This window comes from Moschus berezovskii, chromosome 21, assembly GCF_049115385.1.
Source record: "Moschus berezovskii isolate FMDL1 chromosome 21, NW_MosBer_1.0, whole genome shotgun sequence".
Lineage (NCBI taxonomy): Eukaryota > Metazoa > Chordata > Mammalia > Artiodactyla > Moschidae > Moschus > Moschus berezovskii.
The window spans coordinates 14,601,055-14,622,503 of NC_142480.1; the positions used below are offsets into that span (position 1 = coordinate 14,601,055).

At 43.7% G+C, this 21,449-nt stretch overlaps 3 protein-coding genes across 4 annotated transcripts; 2 read left to right on the forward strand and 1 right to left on the reverse strand.

Annotated features, from left to right (window-relative positions):
• Nucleotides 1–93: 93 nt before the first annotated feature.
• MFAP1 (microfibril associated protein 1) lies at nucleotides 94–12,667 on the forward strand. The gene is made up of 9 exons (XM_055418366.2): nucleotides 94–322; nucleotides 5,279–5,498; nucleotides 6,644–6,773; nucleotides 7,060–7,247; nucleotides 7,986–8,094; nucleotides 8,198–8,358; nucleotides 9,313–9,472; nucleotides 11,897–11,986; nucleotides 12,080–12,667. The coding sequence occupies exons 1-9, from the start codon at nucleotides 244–246 to the stop codon at nucleotides 12,260–12,262; spliced, it is 1,320 nt and encodes a 439-aa protein (XP_055274341.1). The 5' UTR covers nucleotides 94–243; the 3' UTR covers nucleotides 12,263–12,667.
• A 1,520-nt stretch (nucleotides 12,668–14,187) lies between these two features.
• HYPK (huntingtin interacting protein K) lies at nucleotides 14,188–15,571 on the reverse strand. Of its 2 annotated transcripts, XM_055418367.2 has the most exons (4): nucleotides 15,246–15,571; nucleotides 14,867–14,922; nucleotides 14,478–14,529; nucleotides 14,188–14,342 (listed from the first exon to the last, which is right to left on the reverse strand). In XM_055418367.2, the coding sequence occupies exons 1-4, from the start codon at nucleotides 15,405–15,407 to the stop codon at nucleotides 14,247–14,249; spliced, it is 366 nt and encodes a 121-aa protein (XP_055274342.1). In that variant the 5' UTR covers nucleotides 15,408–15,571; the 3' UTR covers nucleotides 14,188–14,246. The 2 variants fall into 2 exon arrangements, with proteins under 2 accessions (XP_055274342.1, XP_088685589.1); XM_088829463.1 differs by lacking the exons at nucleotides 14,188–14,342; nucleotides 14,867–14,922 and having other exon boundaries at nucleotides 14,470–14,529; nucleotides 15,246–15,445.
• Nucleotides 15,572–16,015: 444 nt separating this feature from the next.
• Nucleotides 16,016–20,704, forward strand: SERINC4 (serine incorporator 4). Its single transcript, XM_055417580.2, has 12 exons — nucleotides 16,016–16,130; nucleotides 16,607–16,783; nucleotides 16,954–17,132; nucleotides 17,560–17,639; nucleotides 17,867–17,960; nucleotides 18,215–18,426; nucleotides 18,756–18,851; nucleotides 18,973–19,099; nucleotides 19,486–19,558; nucleotides 19,981–20,029; nucleotides 20,159–20,312; nucleotides 20,509–20,704. Exons 1-12 carry the CDS (start codon nucleotides 16,029–16,031, stop codon nucleotides 20,702–20,704), a joined length of 1,539 nt encoding a protein of 512 aa, XP_055273555.2. The 5' UTR covers nucleotides 16,016–16,028.
• The last annotated feature ends 745 nt before the right edge of the window (nucleotides 20,705–21,449 follow it).

Genomic DNA, 21,449 nt, shown 5'->3' on the forward strand with positions numbered 1-21,449 from the left:
TATGGACATGCGCAGTAACAGACTCCACCTTCTAGTCGTAGGCGTCTAGAAGTCCTCCACAATCCCACAATCCTCCGGTCGCGTACTTCCGGTTTTTCTAGCTCAGCCGTAGGTGGTGTTTCTCTCAGTCGCGCAGCAGTTTCCAGTGGTCCTAGGAGGAGAGGGTTTTATCTGTTCGTTGACGTTGTAGCTGTTCACTTTGAAATCAGTCGAGTTTCGGGAGTCACCGCCGCTGTCGTCAACATGTCGGTCCCAAGCTCGCTTATGAAACAACCGCCCATTCAGTCAACGGCTGGGGCCGTCCCGGTTCGCAATGAGAAAGGTACTGTGTTGAGCGGTTTTCCAGTCGGATCTTACCTCTTTCGCCAGCATATTCCCAAACTTACCCCGGGCCCACGAACTTATCCCCAGCGATCCTTAAGACCTTGCCCCTATTTCTTCGGCTTTCCCCGTCAAACTCGGATCCGATCGCGTTGCTACTTAGAACTCATTTCGTTAGTAGAATCTGTGTGCTCTCTCAATAAGTTAAGCTAATACAGTGAATGCCTACTATTTGCATGGCGTTGTGTGGCATACATTTTGTTGTCCATTGTCTGTTTATGGTGCTTTTATAACTCGTATCATTATAGTTACGTGTCCACCTCCGTCTACTACATCGTAAGTTAATAACCTACTTGAGGCAGGAGCTCTGTCTTAAAACTTTTTATCCCTTTCAGCCATCGCAGTGACTGTATTTGTTAAATTGAATATAAAATGGTGTAAAACAGTAGTGTAAGGAACTTATAGTCTGTAGATGTGAGATATGCAAAGAGAGGCACATTCTGAACAAGTTTATGGTCTTTCCCACCTATAAAACCCGTCACATAGGTGATATAAACGAAATGCTTTGGGAGGACAAAGAAGGAATAATCTCTTCAGATTGGAATATTTAACTTGATCTTTAAAGGATGGGTAGGAGTCTAATGAGTGCAGATGGATGAAGGAAAACTGTACTTGTTTGGGGAGTAAGACTGAAAGTTGGAGTTTTTTCAGTAAAGCATTTGGAAAATAATGTCAGTTCTTTTTATCTTTTAAATATACAGTATCTATCTTTGAGCATTCTGCCTTTTGTTGTTGGTTTGTTTTTTTTTTCAAAGTCAACATGACTTTGGAGAAGTGTCTTTTGGATACATGAAGATCTTATTCATTCATTATAACAGCTTGTTGTTTAGTTGCCAAGTCCTGTCTGACTCTGGGATTCCATGAGACTGTAGCCCACCAGGTTCTTCTGTCCTTGGGATTTCCCAGGCAAGATTACTGGAGTGGGTTGCCATTTCCTTCTCCAGGGGATCTTCCCTACCCAGGGGTCTAACAGGTGTCTCCTTCATTGGCAGGTGGATTCTTAACCTCTCAGCCACCAGGGAAGCCCCTTTAACTGCTTATAAGTTCCATTGTATAATTAAACCACAGTTTGATCCCTGTTGAGGGACACTTAGTTGTCGTTTTGTTACTTTTTTTTCCTTTTACAAATAGTGCGCATTTCTCTTTAGTGCACTTGTGTAAAAATTTCTACTAGGGTAGTGTGAATCTACATTGACACATCATTTATCATTCAGTCGGTAGTTTACATTAAGAATGACTCTGAGGTACATTCTATGGATTTGGACAAATGTATAGGGATATCCCTGGTGGCTCAAAGGTTAAAGCGTCTGCCTCCAATGCAGGAGACCTGGGTTCAAACCCTGGGTCGGGAAGATCCCCTGGAGAAGGAAACGGTAACCCACTCCAGTATTCTTGCCTGGAGAATCCCATGGACGGAGAAGCCTGGTAGGCTACAGTCCACGGGGTCACATAGAGTCGGACACGACTGAGCGACGGGACGGACGGATAGGGATATATATTCATCATTATGGTATCAAACAGTATTTTCACTTAGTAATATGCATTGAAGGTTCCTGCACGTATTTTCATGGCTTGATAGCTCTTTTTGTTTTGTTGTTGGTGAGTAATATTCCATCATCTGGATGTACCATAGTTTACTTATCCATTCACCTCGTGAAGGACACCTTGGTTGCTTACAAGTTTTGGCAGTTATGAACAAAGCTACAATAAATATCCATGTCCAGGTTTTTGTGTTTTGCTCCTTTGTATAAATACCAAAGAGCAGAAATTAGATCATATGGTAAGAGTATGCTTAGTTTTGTATGAAACCACCAAACTATCTTCCAAAGTGGTTGTGCCATTTTGCACTCCCACCAACAATAAATCAGAGTTCCTGTGCTCCACATTCTTACCAGCATTTGGTATTGTCAGAGCTCTGGATTTTGGCCATTCTGTGTGTAGCAACATCGCATTGTATTTTTTTTTTTAATTTGCATTCCCTGAAGACATATAAGGGCTTCCCAGGTGGCTCAGTGGTTTAACAAAGTACTGTCAATGAAGAAGACAGGTTTGATCCCTGGGTTAGGAAGATCCCTGGAGGAGGAAATGGCAACTCACTCCAGTATTCTTGCCTGGAGAATCCCCATGGACAGAGGAGCCTGGCAGGCTACAGTCCATGGGGTCGCAAAGAGTCGGACACGACTAAGCCACAGAGCATGCATGAAGACATAAAATGTGGACCATCTTTTCACATACTTATTTGCCATCTGTCTATCTTCTTTGGCAAGATGTCTGTTAAGGTCTTTTACCTCACCTTGTTCTCCAGAATTGTCTTGGCTCTTTTTGACCTCCTATTCTTCCATATGATTTTAGAATCAGGCTGGGAACAGCTTTTAGTGAAGTTACATTAAAATTATAGAGCACACATTTATTGATTTATTTGGGCACAGTTGCCATCTTCTCATCTTTGAACATGATACATTTCTTCATTTACTTTGATCTTTTATATCTTTAGAACAATTCTATTTTTCCTCCTATAGCCTCGCAGATCACTTGTTGAATTTATTCCTTAGTATCTTATAGATTAGTTGCTATTCTAAATAGAATTTTTAAACCATATTTTCTAATTATATGTAGCCACTGTACAGGTACATTTATTTTTATCTAGCATTTATACACCTTTCTGCTTGAATTTTTTAAGCTTCTCTGGTTATCTTGTATTTTCTACATAAATAATCATATTGGCTGCAAATTGTGGCAGTTTCTTCCTTTTTAATTCTTACCTTTTATCTCTTTCTTTTCTTATTGCCCTGAAACCATAACACAGTGTTGATTAGAAGGTATGATAGGGACAACCTAACGATGCCCACTGTTTTTTAAAGGAGTGCTTCTAATATTTTATCATTAAATATAATGTTTGCTGTATCTATTGTTAAGATTGTGTGACTGTAAATATATAAACTTTAAAAAGTACATTACTTTTTCCCCTGTTAATATTCTAAGGTTAAGCCATCCTTGTAGTCCTGGGCTAAATTTTAATTATGTCCCTATAGCTTAGAGGGGCTTCTTGGTTAGTTTTTGTGTTGCCTATATCTATGTTTGTAAGTGAAGTCCACCTAAAGTTTTCCCTTGAACTGTCCAGCTTGGTTATCCAGGTTGTATTCATCTTAGAAAATGCGTTGGTTAGTTTTCACTGTTTTTCTGTTCATTGGAACTGTTGGTATTTGTAAAAGACAGATAATCTACTCTTGCAGGTTCGGTAGCACATAAGCTAAAAGAAAAGGTAGACATAAAGATTAGAAGATCAAGTTATGTGGTAATAGATTATATAAAGACTGCCAGAGAAATATCTTGAGGAACTAAAAGAATGACTGAACACTATTTTCATTTTATATTCCCATATAAGTCACCCTTATACTGTGCTGGGTACTGTTACAAATAATTCACTTAAGCATATAGTTAAGGTGGATGCAGTCTCCCTATTAGGAGGGACTTTGTGTTGTTTCACTGCCCACCCTTCCTCCACTCATTGTACCCAGTCAGTTCAGTTCAGTCGCTCAGTCGTGTCCGACTCTCCGCGACCCCATGAACCACAGCACACCAGGCCTCCCTGTCCATCACCAACTCCCAGAGTTCACTCAAACTCATGTCCATCGAGTCGGTGATGCCATCCAGCCATCTCATTCTCTGTTGTCCCCGTCTCCTCCCACCCCCAATCCCTCCTAGCATCAGACTCTTTTCCAGTGAGTCAACTCTTCACACGAGGTGGCCAAAGTATTGGAGTTTCAGCTTTAGCATCAGTCCTTCCAATGAACACCCAGGATTGATCTCCTCTAGAATGGACTGGTTGGATCTCCTTGCAGTTCAAGGGACTCTCAAGAGTCTTCTCCAACACCACAGTTCAAAAGCATCAATTCTTTGGCGCTCAGCTTTCTTCACAGTCCAACTCTCACATCCATACATGACCATGGGAAAAACCATAGCCTTGACTAGACGGACCTTGGTTGGCAAAGTAATGTCTCTGCTTTTTAATATGCTGTCTAGGTTGGTCATAACTTTCCTTCCAAGGAGTAAGCGTCTTTTAATTTCATGGCTGCAATCACCATCTGCAGTGATTTTGGAGCCCAAAAACATACATAAAGTGTGACACTGTTTCCACTGTTTCCCCATCTATTTCCCATGAAGTGATGGGACCAGATGCCATGATCTTTGTTTTCTGAATGTTGAGCTTCAAGCCAACCTTTTCACTCTCCTCTTTCACTTTCATCAAGAGGCTTTTGAGTTCCTCTTCACTTGCTGCCATAAGGGTGGTGTCATCTGCATATCTGAGGTTATTGATATTTCTCCCAGCAATCTTGATTCCAGCTTGTGCTTCTTCCAGCCCAGCATTCCTCATGATGTACTCTGCATATAAGTTAAATAAGCAGGGTGACAGTATACAACCTTGACGTACTCTTTTTCCTATTTGGAACCAGTCTGTTGTTCCATGTCCAGTTCTGACTGTTGCTTCCTGACCTGCATACAGGTTTCTCAAGAGGCAGGTCAGGTGGTCTGGTATTCCCATCTCTTTCAGAATGTTCCACAGTTTATTGTGATCCACACAGTCAAAGGCTTTGGCATAGTCAATGAAGCAGAAATAGATGTTTTTCTGGAACTCTCTTGCTTTCTCCATGATCCAGCGGAACAGTATCATTGTACCCAAGCTAAATCTCATTATCATTAGTGTTGGTGTTCACAGGAACGCCTTCTCATGACTTGGCCTTTGTAGGAAAAAAATGTAGTTGAATAGATGGTTGGGTCAGGGCTCCTGCTTGGACTTGGTTTGCCAGGAATACAGGACTTTTTTACCTGGAAAGGCCAAGGGTTGAAGGACATTGGGAAAGAGGTTACTGAAACGTAAGTTCTGTTTCTTACCCAGGTGAGATTTCGATGGAAAAAGTGAAGGTAAAACGATATGTGTCAGGAAAGAGGCCAGACTATGCCCCTATGGAGTCCTCAGATGAGGAGGATGAAGAGTTTCAGTTCATTAAGAAAGCCAAAGAACAAGAAGCAGAGCCCGAGGAACAGGAGGAGGATTCATCTAGTGACCCTCGGCTGCGGCGTTTGCAGAACCGTATTAGTGAAGATGTGGAGGAGAGGTAATGACGAGGGGTTATATTATCCTGGACGTGAACCCAGCAATAATTGCTAATACTTGAGTAGTACTTCCTGTGTACCAGGCACTGTTCCTGGTATATTACTTTAACTAATTGTTGTAATCCACATAATGACTTCATGAGGGTATGATTATCCCCATTTTTTACAAGCCAGGAAACTGAGTGAGGTTTGGAAAATGACTCATTAAGGGGATTGAAAGCACAGACCGTTGGTTGGTTTGCTGAGGGGTCTATTTCGCACAGAAATGTTTTCTAAAATTTGAGAAATTCATCTTTTCCAGGTAGTTATTCTAAAAGCTAATGAGGAAAAATGATACTGATAAAGTGGGAGAAAAGGACTGATGAGTGGTCTCATGTCAGAAAGGGACCCCTTCCAACGAGGGGTTTTGTGTATTTTGTATTGACTGAGACGTTACCTGTTTACTGAGTAGCCAGAGGTTTCCAACTTTCACAGTTCACATTGTCTCAGGAGTTTTTTCACAGAGCCTCTAGGCCCAAACAATTCTCTTTATTTTATTAAGTAGTTAGAGCCAAATGACTTAATAAATATTTATGTCCTAGCAACTTAGGTTCTTAAAAACTTTAATACCTATAAAAGAAAAAACATTTTTATTTCATTTTTACATAACCACAGTTACTTACTTTTGGGGTTTGTGTGCCTCTTGGGCACTTTACTTTTGGGGTTTGTGTGCCTCTTGGGCCCTAACAACTTCTCAAACCTTAGAGTCACATTGGCACAGTCACTCATTTCCTGTTCTATATTGACTTTCATGCAGAACTTGCTTTTTATCACAGCAGCCCAAAAGAACAGTTTTATAAAGATGATACCATTGAAAGGAAACATAATGTGATCTGCTGTTGAAACTCAACTACTTTGAGCTTTATAGTATATCCGAGTGCACCCATCTAAGCTTGGTACAGTGCCCCAGGGTGGCTACATGTAACGTTTTAGGTCCAACTTGACTATTTCTTCTGACACTTTGAGTTAGTTTCTTTAATCTGCACCTCAGTTTCCTCATCTCAAGGCTTCAGTACTAATAAAAGGAAACATAATGTCCTGGTGCTCTGTGACTGAGGAAATGTCCTTTCTGAGAGGTTGGTATTACAGTCGGACACTGTCTTTTCAGATTGGCTCGACATCGGAAAATAGTGGAACCTGAAGTGGTTGGAGAAAGTGACTCAGAAGTAGAAGGAGATCCTTGGCGCATGGAACGAGAAGATAGCAGTGAAGAAGAGGAAGAAGAGATTGATGAAGAGGTATGATTAAGGAAAGTGGGAAGTTCTTTCTAGTGGGAAGTTCTTTCTGGGTGGAAGAAGAAATTAGGGCCAGTGCTCCTTTGTTGAGTCCTTAGAAGTACAAGATACATGCTTTTGGCAGAAGTCTGATCCAGTGTTCCCTATTTGTTTTGGATAGGGTTGAAATAGAGTGGTACTAAGTTGCATTTACTCAACCAGAATTTGTTGAGCTTGATGAGGTAAGAATAAAAAGCCACTGCAGAGCACTGGCCGTTTGGCTGACTGGCTTGGACATGTAACTTGATAGGAAATAGAACGGCGCCGTGGCATGATGCGCCAAAGAGCACAGGAGAGAAAAAATGAAGAGCTGGAAGTCATGGAGGTGGAAGACGAGGGACGTTCTGGGGAGGAGTCCGAATCAGAGTCTGAGTACGAGGAGTACACAGACAGTGAGGATGAGATGGAGCCTCGCCTTAAGCCAGTCTTCATTCGGAAGTAAGTATTCACAAACCTGGCCTGAATCCATGTAATTACTGCTCTCTGGGTCTGAAGATGGAAGCCTCTTTTCTCGCTCATGCTCTTCTGAAATGTAGGCACTAAGTAAAAGTCTTCTGCCCAGTGCCCCAGTTCAGCAGAGTGTTTGCTGAGGAGTATCTTGGTGTTGGGCTTCCCAAGTGACTCAGTGGGTGAAGAACCCACCTGGCATTGCAGGAGACATGGGTTCGATCCCGGGGTTGGGAAGATCCCCTGGAGGAGGGCATGGCAAGCCACTCCAGTACTGTTGCCTGGAGAATCCCATGGACAGAGGAGCCTGGCGGGCTGCAGTCTATGGGGATGCAAGGAGTCAAACACAAGTGGAGCGACTGAGCACGCACACACACATCCTGGTGGTAGTCTGAGTTAGTTTTCACATCTCCTTTTCCACTTAAAACATACCTGCCAAGGTCTTATATTATTTTAAACACAAAATCAAGATTAAAAGCAAATTCCTATTCCTTTCCTAATGGCTAGAAATCCTACAGTCCAGCAGGTTTCTTGATACTCAGGCAGTTCAAAGATGACAGAATTTTGATGTTCTAAAGACTAGAAATGATTCTCACTTTTAGCTCTTTGCAAATAATAGAGCCAGAGACCATTTATTTGGCTTTGTCTGGTTTGAATGAGACTTGATTTAGGCAACAAAGAGCACCACTCGAAGGACTTTGGGCAATTAACAGGACCTCTGTGCTGCAGGAAGGACCGGGTGACGGTTCAAGAACGTGAGGCTGAAGCGCTGAAACAGAAGGAGCTGGAGCAAGAGGCCAAGCACATGGCCGAGGAGAGACGCAAGTACACACTCAAGGTGCTGGGCGCGGCTGTGAGGATTGAGTGCGAGGAGTTGTGTGTTTCGGTCTGTCTGAGGGAGAATTAGGAAGTCCACCAGTTGAATTGCTCTCCCTGTCCAGATCGTAGAGGAGGAAACCAAGAAAGAGCTGGAGGAGAACAAGCGGTCTCTGGCTGCCCTGGATGCACTCAATACTGATGACGAAAATGATGAGGAGGAATATGAGGCCTGGAAAGTTCGGGAGTTGAAGAGAATCAAGAGGGACAGAGAAGACAGAGAAGCGTGAGTAATAGGATGAGCTTAGAGCTTAATACCACTGGGTGGTCATATTCCTAGCAGGGTAGCTCTTAGGCTCCACACCTACTGTGAGTTCCGTTCTAGCTTTCTTTAGGGTTCCTACAGCTAGGTGTGTTGCCCATAACTGGAATGTGGCTTATTATAATAAAATCAGGGAAGACAAACACATTTTGTCAGTGTTTCTCCACGATGAGTGTAGCTGATACTCCCTTTAGTAGTTTCCTAGTAGAAACAAACTAGTTACTAGCTGTAATCAGTTTTCTGTTGTTGCATAATAACCCAACCCAACAGTAAGTGACTTAAAACAATTATTTCTCAAAAAAAAAAAAAAAAATTATTTCTCACAATTTTGGAGGTTGCTATGCAGTTCCTCTACCACACTCAGTTGGACCAAAATCATCTTGGAGCTGCACCACCCATTCCTAAAAACTACTAGGAATTTGCGTGGTTTTTTTTTTTTTTTGAAGAAAAGGGACCTATGACTCTCCACCTCCCAAAAAAAGGTTAAAACTGCTGCAGTCTGCAATCTAGTTAATGATGGTGACCCTTGGTTTGTGATATGTAAGCACATTATTTAAAAAAATACCAGTCAAGTCTTATACAGAATTAAATTCTGAATTTTTTTTTTTTTAAACAAAGAAGGCTCTTCAGGGAAGGGATATTCGTAATGTTATAAAATCAAGCAGTAGTAGTCTGTCTGAACCTCAAAAAGATTAGAATCAATTTTCAGAAGTTTGCAGTACCTGGTCTTGCGAGCGTAATGAAGACTGCCTGACCTTTTTATTTATTAAACTTCCAATCTTAATTCCTAACAGATAGTAACTAGACTTGACAAAGATAAATAGTGCTGGAAAGGAGGTGGGACTGTGTCATATTCAGATAACTGGGTCTTTGTGAAACCAAGATGAAACTAATAAATAGTTCTCATTCTCTGAACAGACTTGAGAAGGAGAAAGCAGAGATTGAACGAATGAGAAACCTGACTGAGGAGGAGAGGCGAGCTGAGCTTCGGGCAAACGGCAAAGTCATTACCAACAAAGCTGTCAAGGGCAAATACAAGTTCCTCCAGAAGTATTATCACCGGGGCGCCTTCTTCATGGTAAGAGGTGAAAGGAGGCTGCAGTAACCCCCCACTTCCCTAGTCCTGGGATGCTACTTCCACTTACCAGTGGTCAGCTTTCTCATTTGCTTTTTGCCTGTGAAGACTGTAAAACCAAACAGAGGAACGCACTGGCAGCAGGATTTCAGAAATGGCAGCAACTGTTCCCTTTTGGCCCTAGCTCAGGGGGAAATGGTGTAACAGCAGAATTGGGGAACTGAAGGAGAGAGTGGTCTATAGCACACTAGACTATTTAGGTCCCCAATCACTTAGATATCATTCTTCATAGCTGAGAAATTCTGGTTATGAGAAAACCAAGCTCTGCAAAGAGCTTTACATTAACTCATGTTTGGGTGATTTAATTCACTTCCTTCTCAGCGGACAGAAAGTGACTAAATCTGACCCAAAAGTTGTTAATTATCTAACCATTATTTGTAATGCCATGATCTTTGTTCTTTATATAAAAACCAAAGTCAAAACAGCAGTCTGTTAACCCTGTATAAAATGGACTGCTTCCAAATTCTTTGGATTAGCACTAGTGATAATTCCTTAATAGATAGCAGGAAAGGAAATGGGAGAATTGATGACATTTATTACTCCAGTAGCATGTGGTTTGTTAATTTCCTGATATTAAAGAAGTTTGTATCAAAAAGTAAACTAGCTTTTTCAGATGCTGTTTAGCAAACCTTAAGTATCTCCACTGCAGCTAAATTCCTGCCTTTTGCTGTAGACACCAGTAAACTTTTAAAAATAAGAAGGATTCCTTATTCTTCTCCCACCAAAATCAGTCTATCTAGTCAGCAGGAAATATTTGCTTATTAGGTAGTTTTCTTGCCCACGTAGCTTTCTAGATAGGAGTCAGTGGAGATTAGTAATTACTTCTTAGGTTGCTTCAAAGTCATAAAATATCATTGTTTTAGCATTTCAACAGTTTATTAATCAAGCTCCTTAGAGAACCAGTGCATTCCCGACTAAGATACACAAGGAAAGGTTCATGTGAAAGTCTTTTGGTGCACACACTCAAATATCAACTCTTCTCATCTGGACAAGGAGGGTGAAATGGAACTGGCTTCTGAGATTAAATGAGGGACTTTCAGGCTCTAACAAGGAGAAAAGTTGGTCTCATGAAAGGCCTAACTTTAAATTGGGCCTTTCAAGAGCTGATGGGAAGAGAGTATCCCAAAACTGTTTGGTTAAAGGATTCAGCTCTTCTGTGAAACTTTCCTTAAGATGGAATTGTTTTAATTCTTTCAGTACATATGTTTATGGTCTGTATCATAACATTATAGTTATATTTATATGTTGATTTGAAACTGTTCTCTATAGTTTTATGCAGTTCATTAAGTAAACCTTTTGAGCATTTAGTGTATGAAGGGTAGTACTGTTGTAACACAGCCATAGCTCCTTGCCATCAGAAGGCTTACAGTCTAATAATAGAGCTAAGGCAAATACATACTGTAACATAAGGAAGAATAAACGTACTAAAGGACTTCTGAAGAAAGAGATGTTCTATTTGGTAGAATTGAAAATGATATCAAGGAGATGACATGTAAGATGTATAGACTTCCTGACATTCAGTGGTAGGAAGTTATTCCATGTAAAGGAACCAGAAGAAATGGAGGCAGAAAGTATCACCTGTAAAGGCAAGGAGTCCATTAAGGCTATGTAGCCTTGACCTATGTAGCTATTTGCCCTTGACTAGTACACAGAGGAATTACACTTATTTAATAGAAGAGAGAACCTCTGAAAGTTTTTGAGCAGGACAAAGGTATGAGGGTTGTGTTTTAGGAAACATATTAATCTAATGAAATGTGTAAGGGTGATTGCAGGGAAAAACTGTAATAACCAAAGTAATGACAATCTAAAGAGAATGTTGGTCCTATTACAGAAGTTAAGTCAGGAAGAGGCTGATTTGGAAAATCTCAGGGATGTGGTTTTCACTTTAGTTGTGAGTTTGAAATCCCAACAATACCTAAGGTATATATTGGGCAGTAGAAGAATCAAGATTGGAGATTTGAGAGACCTGTATGAAGTTGAAATCATGTGACTGAATGAACGTATTGAGTGAAAAGAAATATGGCCAACCTTCAGGAAATAGCTATTTAATGAGGAAAAAGACAACACAAAGGAAAAAAGGTATCATCTCCTCAACTTGATGTAAGCTTTTGGTTCGGTAGGTTCAATGCCCTCTGGTTTCTTTTTATCCTTTGTTGTAAAATTTAATGAATTTGTAGTTTGAGGGACTTCCCTGATGGTCCAGTGGTTACAACTCTGCGTTTAAACTTCAGGATGGGGTGTGGATTTGATCCCTGGTCAAGGAACTAAGCTCCCATATGATGCCCAAATAAATAATTTTAAATGGTTTAAAAAATGAGAGATACATGAGAAATAAAACCACAAGATTGATAATACTCTTTTTTACAGGATGAGGATGAAGAAGTATACAAGAGAGATTTCAGCGCACCTACCCTGGAGGATCATTTCAACAAAACCATTCTTCCCAAAGTCATGCAGGTATGGGGAACCTTAATGACATGAGAGAAAAGTAATGTATTGAGGCTGGACCACGATAAATCTGGTGGTAAAACTCATCATCTATCCATACAGGTCAAGAACTTTGGACGCTCTGGTCGTACCAAATACACCCACCTCGTGGATCAAGACACTACCTCCTTTGACTCAGCATGGGGCCAAGAGAGTGCCCAGAACACAAAGTTCTTTAAACAAAAGGCAGCCGGGGTACGAGATGTATTTGAACGGCCATCTGCCAAGAAGCGGAAAACTACTTAGAGCCCAACTACTTATTCTTCCAGCTGTGGGACACAAGGGGAAATCTCAGCATCTGGTCCTTGATTTGTTTGTACTACTATTTACATGGCCCCTTTATCCAGCCTGCTGAACCTACTGCCATACCTGTGGCACTGGGCAAACCCAGTCTTTGAAAGTGCTTTGTGAGGTTTGGACTCACGCTGAGAAGCCTGCAAAAACGTACTGTCCAGGTAGGATTAGAGGCTCCCACTTAGGACTATTTCTGAGAAATCTTGAATGCCATTACTGCTCTGGCTTCCCATATTCACTTGGGACTGTTCCAGGTTTCTTTTTCCAGCTGAGCTTGGGTTAGAAACATGGATGGGCATGTAAGTGGACAATGTATTATTTCTACCTTACAGGAGATCTAAAGTCATTGAAAACCTGTTTTGCATTTTTGGGTAAATTTTTCTAGGCAGACATACTTTTTGATCCATTTATGTTCAAGTGTCAAGAAATAAAAAAATCATACACCAAGAGGTTTTTTAGCATATCAGAAATAAAATGTGCAAGCTGACAAATATCTATTAACTAAGATAAAAGACAGTAGGGAATTGTCAGGCAAAGGATGTTTCACATTTTAATCATACCCTTTCATCTCAGGAACAAGCACAGATGCTAGATAAGCTATATTGTAAGTGGCACCTAGATTTATTCCGTGAGCAAATATGTGATTGTCATTGCTGTCTAAATTGTAGCTGTATATAGAACAAAACAGGGCACACAAAACACGGAATCCAAGCAGCACACCAGTATCTGCTTGCCCGGCTCATGTACCAAGGAGGACACAGTGCTCTTGAGCTGCAATGTAGTGACATCATGCTGGATATCACTGGCAGAGTTAAATTTTTCACTTAATATGTACTACATAACCACCCTGCATATGGCAGAATATTAGGAGGCCTAGGGGTTATAAAGAATTACATTTAACCAGTGGTAAGACTTATCTCTATATTGCATTAAAAAATGAGAAGGGCAAGATCTTTTCACAATCTTTAAATGCCCCACTAGGAGAATCATTTATAAATCCCTAAATGTCCTAGGGATAAAAATATGAGTGCAAATAATTACTATGAAGTAATAAACACAATGGAGAAGGAAATGGCAACCCACTCCAGTGTTCTTTGTCTGGAGAATCCCAGGGATGGGGGAGCCTGGTGGGCTTCCATCTATGGGGTCACACAGAGTCGGACACGACTGAAGTGACTTAGCAGTAGCAGTAGCAATAAACACAAAGATGTATATAAGTCACTGTCATATGTGCTAGGAGATACAATCTAAGAATTATCCTAGAGTCAAAATGAAAGTCAGAGCTACTCACCTGCTCATCACTTCTTAAAACAATCTATCAGATATGTATCATTTTACAGCTGAGGAAACAGAAGCTTAGCAAGGGTAACTTGGCCAAACTTGATCAAGTTTTAAACTGCTTTCTCTCTACATTAGAAAATGGAATCTTAAGGTGTAAGTGCTGTGGTTCAGAATTAAAATATTAATTAACTCAAAATCTTTTCATAAATTCTAAGACATAACCTTTGATAATTTCTTACTGTAGTTACATGTTCCCACCTCAGTACTTAAACTGTAACTCACAGTGGCTTATGAACTGGATTGGTGACATATCTGTATACAGTGGCTCCTTGACAGGTGCTGGCCTTTCAGCTGTTGGTGAGCTACCCTAGACACACATGCCATGGGGTAAACTTTACTGAGCCAATTAGTGCACCTTGAACATTGCTGAGAATTAGTCATATGAATGAGCTTGGTCTGCTACCTAACATCTGAACATAAGGTACTCTTCTACACTGATCCTCAACATAGGTTCATTAAGGGTTATACTCCAAGAGGTGAACTTCACACAGTAAAATAACATGTATTATATACTTGGTCCAAAATGATAAAACAACTTTAAAAAAAGACATCTTTATTGAAATAAGTTAATCCAGTGGGTCTGAGAAAATCCAAATCAGTTGGTTAGGGCAATAAGAGCTTCCACCACGTTGCCCATGTGTTCCCTCAAGCTCCGTTCTGCTGCTGCTCGGGAGATTTCCATCTCTGTCATCTGCAGGGAAAGGATCAATGATTTTACCGAAGCCGCCTGGGCAATAAGGGGCCAGCAAAACGTGAAGACTCCACTTGTTTAAGGAAACAAAAGACATATTCCCCACCCACACAGTAGTTAGGCATTACTACTCACTATCAGCTCCAGATCTTCCTTCTTGATGGTGACTTTTGCCAGTTCCTTCTCCCTGAAAATATTCAGGTACTTTAGTCCTCATTTTCTACCTTCACCATAAACTCCAGAAAGGTTCATTCCCAGTTGTGCCTTACAAATAAATGATTTGATAAACACTGTTGACTGAAAAGACAAAAGGACTCCCACCCCCTCGCCTAACATCCCATCCCCTGAAATTAGCAGGCAGGTGTTGCCAGGCGGCCTTTCCTTCCACCAACAAAACAGTAAAGTTGTAAATCTTAGGTCTGCAGAAATTGGTGATAGAGTTGAAAGACAGTACGAAGTACAAAAGGCTAACGATGGCTTTTTTCTGTCTGGGGTAAAGAGCGGGGCGGGTATATAAGACTTACCGCTCCTGTTTGGCTTTCTGCTCCCGGGACCGTCTATCTCCAATCACGGACATAGCCTATGGGAAAGACAGATCTAGTTACTGCTCTGCTACTCACAATTCCTAACAATCTAAAATACCAGTAACAAGCGAGTGAGGTGTGGATTCACAACGACGAGCGTACCAGGAACCCGGGCCTACGTTTAGTTCAATTCTGTGCACCTGAGACCCATTTTAAACCCCATCTCCATCAAGCGGAGGGGCCCAGTGACGGTTCAGTTTCCCCCTCGCCTCCTCCCACCAGCGGGATACGGGCCCCTCCTGGAACCAGGCTTGCCGTTTCGGCCTCCGAGCCCCGTCTGCTCTCATCCCGCCCAGACACGCTGCCCGGCCAACCTCACCGTCTCCAGATTGGAACTCTGGATCTCCTTCTCTTCCGCATAGTCGGTGACTCGCTCCAGGTCCGCCGCACCACTGTCATGCTTCCGTGGCTTCTCCGGAGGCCGCTCCGGACCGCTCGTCTCTGTCTCCAACTCCAGCTCCACGTCCCCCTCCGTCGCCATATCGATCACAACGCGCCGCCCCACAGGCCCGGCCCCGCCTTAGGAGAACTTCCGGCAACTGCCTCGCAATTTCCGCCAGGATAGAGGTTGGGGGGGGGGAGGCGGGGCTGGCCCTGGGCCACACCTTCTTTAGTGCGCTGGTTCTAGAAGCTTCAGCAAGCAAAGCAGTTCGGCTCTCAGACTTCCTTTTGGGCTTGTACAGTGTTTTCTGCTAGGCCATATTCCAGACCTAACCCGTCACCACTGCAGGCCATCCCATCCTTTCTTAAACTAGGTCCAGCCCACACACCGCAAGGAACGCTGTTTAAGATGAATGACGTCTAATCCTAAACCAATTAAGAATGCTAATCTACAGACCAGATAGCCAACTGCTCCCTAATCTGGGGAGAACAGCCTGAGTAGCCCAAGGGCCCTGGGAAGAAAGTAGTTTCACAGGGATATCTGCATTTTCCACGACCCGGGGGGGTCGGTGTTCTTTTCCTAGTATCCCTCCCCATTCTGCTTTAAACTAGGTGAACAGCCCGGGACTGCAGGAATCCAATGGGCTAAGGACGAAAGCAAGCTTCTCCTTTCTCATCTGCCTTCCATCTGGTGGACCTGGGCTTAATCCCTGGGATAAGGATGGTGGGTGCAAAAGCGGTCACAAGTCCCAACACCTCCCTCCGCCTCGCACCGCAACGCAGGGGAGTCAGCAGTGTCATAGTGAGTCCTCCCTTCTATCAGGTGAGAGGGTACGTGGGCAGAGAACTCGCTGGAGCAAGAGCTGTCTTGAAAAGGGGAAGGGAATGGTGGCTGAAGCTGAGGAAAACCCACGGGAGCTGGTAAACATGGCAGACCTGCCATTTACTGCTGAGGCCCTTCTGCTTCTTTGGGTCTAAGACTACTGATCATTAAACCTCTCCTCCCATGTTCCTGGTACCAGATGTTTAGGTCCTGGGAAAGATTAACAGGCCAAATGTGACAGGCTCTTAGGAAGTTCTGCCAGTTATGTTAAGCTCTTATGATGAAAGCTCTACCTGACGTCAGTGGAAAGCAATCCTAAATAGCTTGGAACCACAGTCTGAGAATTCCTAAATGAGAGGAGAGGGGAGGGGGAAATTTTGGAATTCAGCCTCATGGGTTTACTTCACAAATGTATTCATGTAAGCCTATCCTCAGCAAATCTCTACCTTGCTGCCCTGCATCTGCTCTACCCTCAGGTGTCCTGCTGTGGGCCTGTTCCCTGTACCTGCTGCTGCCCTTCTAGGCGGCCCCCTCTCACAGAGTCTCCCTGTAGCCGCCTGTTCTACATCCTCCTCCACGTGGGGACCTCAGCAGTCTGCTGCCTCCTGCTGTCAAAGACAGTGGTGGAAAGAGTCTGGGGCAAGGCACATGGGGTACGTGGGAGGAGGCTGGGCTGCAGTGGGAAAGGATAAAAGAAGAAAGACTGAGCTAAATGAGATTTGGATTGTGGGTAGGGGACAGATGAGTGGACGTACCCACAAGTAGTTTCTTCTCTGTGCATGACGACTTGTCCAGCCATTTCTCACATGTACCTTCCCTTCAGATCCAGATGCCCTCAGGGCTGTGCGCCCATCTGTTTGGCCACTCTCACTGCCCAGTGCTTAGCGGCTCTGGGGCTGTATACCGAGTATGTGCAGGAACTGCCACCTTCCACCTGCTGCAGGCTGTGCTGCTGATCGACCTCCACTCCCGCACCAGCCTAAGAGCACAGCTACATAATAGGTCTGTGTGTACTGTTTGGGTGGGGAGAGGACAGGGAGGGAAGTAGACACAAGCTGAGTAAAGGAAATTTCCAGATGAAGTCATAGCACTGCAAAAAGACAGAGAACAGGTTTAAGTCCCTGCTTCCACTATACTTGCTGTGTAACCACAAGCCACACACTTACCCTCTTTGATCTTCTAGTTTTCTGAAATGGAGATAACAGTGGAGTTGCTATATGCAAACCCTCTGTCAACTCTAGAACACTGTCCAGATGTTATTTAGGTATCAGAGTCAGAATTTGGAAGCTGTGATCAGCCTGTCTCCAGCCCCTCACATGGGACTGGTTCCTCCTTTCCTCTACTTAGTTGTCTCTCTCCTCCCCTTTCCTAGAGTTCTGTTTTCTCCTTTGCCTATTCCTCTGATACATTTTCTTTCCCTCTTAATCAGTTTCTGGCTCCTCAAGCTGCTATTCCTGCTAGGTCTCTGTGCTGTTGCCTTCTGTATCCCTGATGAGCATCTCTTTCCAGGTACGTTCTATTTCATCCTGATCAGCAGGTGTAAGCTAAAAGATTTTCTAAGAAAAAAATCTTCCCTGGCAGTCCAAACGCCTCCAATGCCAGGGATGCGCATTTGATCCCGGTATGGGGAACTAAGAACCCACAAGCCTCGCGGCACAGCCAAAAATTAAAGGTAGAAGAGGACCAGGAGTAACAATATGATCAGTTACATTTTCCTACTGGTGCCTCACTTGCAGCCTGGCATTACATTGGCATATGTGGCGGCTTCACATTCATCCTGCTGCAGTTGGTGCTTATTACTGCCTTTGCTCATTCGTGGAACAAGAACTGGTAAGGAGCACATAACCCTGAAGGCTTCCTGGGAAATCTGACATTACTAGACCCAGTCAGGTTGGGCAAAGGACATGACAGGTTGATGATCCCAAAGCTTCCAATTAAGCAGTATGGAAAAACTCAGGAATATGATGGCTGTAGGCCAGGTGGGACAGGCAAGTCTCACCAGTCTTCTGGGAGAGGGGGAATAGCTGATGATAGGTAAAAACAAGAGTTGGAGCCCCAAGCCACTGCCCACCTCCCACCCATAGGCAAACAGGTGCAGCCCAAGACTGCCGCTGGTTCCTCGCTGTGCTGCTGACCACCCTAGGATTCTACAGCATGGCGGGTGCAGCAGCCGTGCTCCTGTTCCACCACTACACGCACCCCGCTGGCTGCCTGCTCAACAAGATGCTGCTTAGTCTGCACCTTTGTTTCTGTGGCCTCCTCTCCTTCCTCTCCATCGCTCCCTGCATCCGCCTCAGTGGGTACATGCCTTACAGCATTAAAGATTTGGGGGGCCTTTAGTATAGCAAATTCCACCATACTCAGTAACTTCAGTCATCTCTCTCTACAACCCCTTTGCAACTCTATGGACCACAGCCCACCAGGCTCCTCTGTCCATGAGATTTTCCCATGGCAGACTTACCATGGAGCCACTGGGGAAGCCCAGATAGCAAATTTCATTTGCCTCCCTAATCTCAACCATTCTCTGCTTCCTCCAAAGGGTGGGGAGACAGCAGTACAGGTGAGGGTAGGAGTGAAGCAAATTAGTACCCAGTAGGCTAAAGCAATGATTTCCGTTCTCCCCAGAGCAACCTCGCTCTGGCCTTCTACAAGCCTCTATCATCAGCTGCTATATCATGTACCTGACATTCTCTGCACTGTCCAGCCGTCCTCCAGAGAGTGGTAAGGAAAGGACCTGGATTCTTAACAAGGTTTACCCATGCTAAAACCTTTTTTGCTTCTGCCAAGTACCTAGCTCTTTGTTCTCATCATCTTTCTCTTCTGTTGCCTTGCCCTTTCTCAGTAATCCTTCAAGGACAGAATCACACTCTGTGCCTGCCTGGCCTGAGTAAAATGGAATCCGACACACCAGATACTTCTCTGGCAATGATGAGTGCTGGCATCATGTATGCTTGCGTGCTTTTTGCTTGGTGCGTAAGTGTCAAGGCACAGGTGTGAGAAGGGAGGATGCTCACAAGGACAGGGATGGTTAGGAGATAGTCTGGGGCCACGGTTTATTTAAACTTTAAAAGAAGGTAAGCGGAAAGCTCTCCATGAACAAAAACAATTTCTAAGAATAGCACCCGTCAGATGATCTGTATAAGACGAAGGGGACAGGGGAAATGACTTGAGAAACTTTAAAAGCACAAAAGATTTCAGGGCCCTCACATGAAAAAATTTCAAAATTTTTTGGGGAAAGGGGCTTTGGGAGATCGCTACCCTCCTGATTTACTACTATGGACCAGCTGGCAGTAAATGCCGTCAGGTAACCCTCCTGCTATTTGACTGTATCAACTTGAGAACTGTCTCTTCTCAGCAACGAGGCTTCTTACCTGGCTGAGGTATTTGGGCCCTTGTGGATTGTCAAGATTTACAGCTATGAGTTCCAGGTGAGGATGGATAGCTCAATATCCCCAATACCCCAACCCCCTTCACACATAGCAACACACACACACATCCTATCAACCTCTACCCAAAATGCTCAGATTCTAGCTGCTGTTACCTTTTATTGAGTACCCACAATATGCTAGGCACTGTGCTAGATACTTTACATACACAATCTCATTTAATTTAATCCTCACAACAACCCTGTGAGGTAGGTTTTTGCTCCATTTTACAAATGGAGAAATTGAGGCACAGAAGGTTACACATCTTACCAAAGTTCCCACAGCCAGTCATATACTGGAGCTAGAATTTGAACCCAGGTGTGCCTCCACTTGTCACACCACACCAATCTTTTTAAAGAGGAGGAGTTTCCTATACTATTACCCAGACATTCTTTTTCCAAAACATGCTGCCTTTCATTTTGCAGAAGCCCTCACTCTGTTTCTGCTGCCCTGACAGAGTGGAGCCAGAGGAAAGTGAGTGTCAAGTGAGGATCCGTAAGTGTAGATTTCTGCAGAACGCCGGAGTGCAAATGCCTTCATGAAAGAGTCTGGGGAAGGGGAGTTTCAGCAGCTCTGCTACCAGCAGTTCTCTCCTCTCTCCAGGGCCAAGTGGTGTGGCTGCGAGGCCAGCTGACCAAGAGACCTCTCCAGCTCCTCCAGTGCAAGTCCAGCAGCTTTCCTATAGCTATTCTGCCTTCCACTTTGTCTTCTTCCTGGCATCACTTTATGTCATGGTTACCCTCACCAACTGGTTCAGGTAGGATGGAGGGGGGCCTGGGATACTCTTCCAAAAACCTAGTTGTTTTAGGGAAAAAGAGCACTTCAAGGCCAGTCCTGAGTTTTCCCGAGACACACATGAGTCTACCATATTCTTTGGTGGGGCAGTAGGATAGCTCTAAGCTCTGAAAGTCACGGCCCTGCAGACTTTCTAACCAGAGACTTTGGTTCCACAGCTATGAGGGAGCAGAGCTGGAAAAGACCTTCACCACAGGTAGCTGGGCTACCTTCTGGGTCAAGGTTGCCTCATGCTGGGCCTGTGTACTCCTCTATCTAGGGCTGCTACTAGCACCATTCTGTTGGTCCCCAACCCCAGATCCCCAGCATCCTATCTTCAGGCGACATTGTCATCGTGTCAGTATTGCCAAATGACAAATATCCAATCTAGGTACTTTTAACAAACTGGAGTTCCCTTGAATGTGTACCCCTAGTCTTAACTCACAGGAGCTGTTCAGCCCAACAGATTCCTCAAAGACACAATGGGAAGTTACCTCCCTTTAAGTTGAAGTCACTAGTATGTCTGACTTGAAAAAAGTGGCCACACACACCCTAATACCCTGGGCAGAGTACCTGACTCACTGGAGCTACCGTTACTTCTTCAACCCAGCTCAAGAGCCTGATTCCAAGTCAGCAGCTCAGGAATCACTGCTAACCCAGCAGACAGTGTGGCACCAGCTCATTCCTGGCTCTCATGGTAGAGATGGGGGCAGGGAAAGACCAAAGGGGACCAAAGACTTACTTGGCTCTGTCTTTGGCGATAAAAAGGAAAACAGGAGTCCGCCCCTGGGTACAGGGATGTAAGAAGCCCGGAACCCTAGAACAAACCAGGACATAGGAAGAAAGGCACGCAGAGACTACCCTAAGCTTTAATCCTGATGTTGAGGTCAAAGAAAACTGGAAGACAAAATCTACCCTCATTCCATGAGGAATAACAGAAGAGAATGTGAACACTTGAGAGCAGCTAACCATGGGAACTCCGTCAACAGCGGGGTCTGGACCAACTTTCAAGCATAGGAACAAACTAAGGAAGAACGAGGAAGAGGGAGCATAAATTTAGGTCTTGCAGCCTTCCTTCTCAGGACCTCAACTCCATCCTTAGGATGATGTTCCAGGTCTG

Bases quoted from the DNA above. Each gene is read 5' to 3' on its own strand.
- MFAP1 (XM_055418366.2), top strand. From the start codon at position 244: ATGTCGGTCCCAAGCTCGCTTATGAAACAACCGCCCATTCAGTCAACG. The intron at 6,774-7,059 runs GTATGATTAAGG...GTAACTTGATAG, and splicing joins AAGAAGAGATTGATGAAGAG to GAAATAGAACGGCGCCGTGG. The intron at 11,987-12,079 runs GTATGGGGAACC...CTATCCATACAG, and splicing joins TTCTTCCCAAAGTCATGCAG to GTCAAGAACTTTGGACGCTC.
- SERINC4 (XM_055417580.2), top strand. From the start codon at position 16,029: ATGGTGGGTGCAAAAGCGGTCACAAGTCCCAACACCTCCCTCCGCCTC. The intron at 16,131-16,606 runs GTGAGAGGGTAC...CTCTACCCTCAG, and splicing joins TGAGTCCTCCCTTCTATCAG to GTGTCCTGCTGTGGGCCTGT. The intron at 17,640-17,866 runs GTACGTTCTATT...CCTCACTTGCAG, and splicing joins TGATGAGCATCTCTTTCCAG to CCTGGCATTACATTGGCATA.
- HYPK (XM_055418367.2), bottom strand. From the start codon at position 15,407: ATGGCGACGGAGGGGGACGTGGAGCTGGAGTTGGAGACAGAGACGAGC. The intron at 14,923-15,245 runs GTGAGGTTGGCC...TCTTTCCCATAG, and splicing joins AGAGTTCCAATCTGGAGACG to GCTATGTCCGTGATTGGAGA. The intron at 14,343-14,477 runs GTGAGTAGTAAT...CTTTCCCTGCAG, and splicing joins AGGAAGATCTGGAGCTGATA to ATGACAGAGATGGAAATCTC.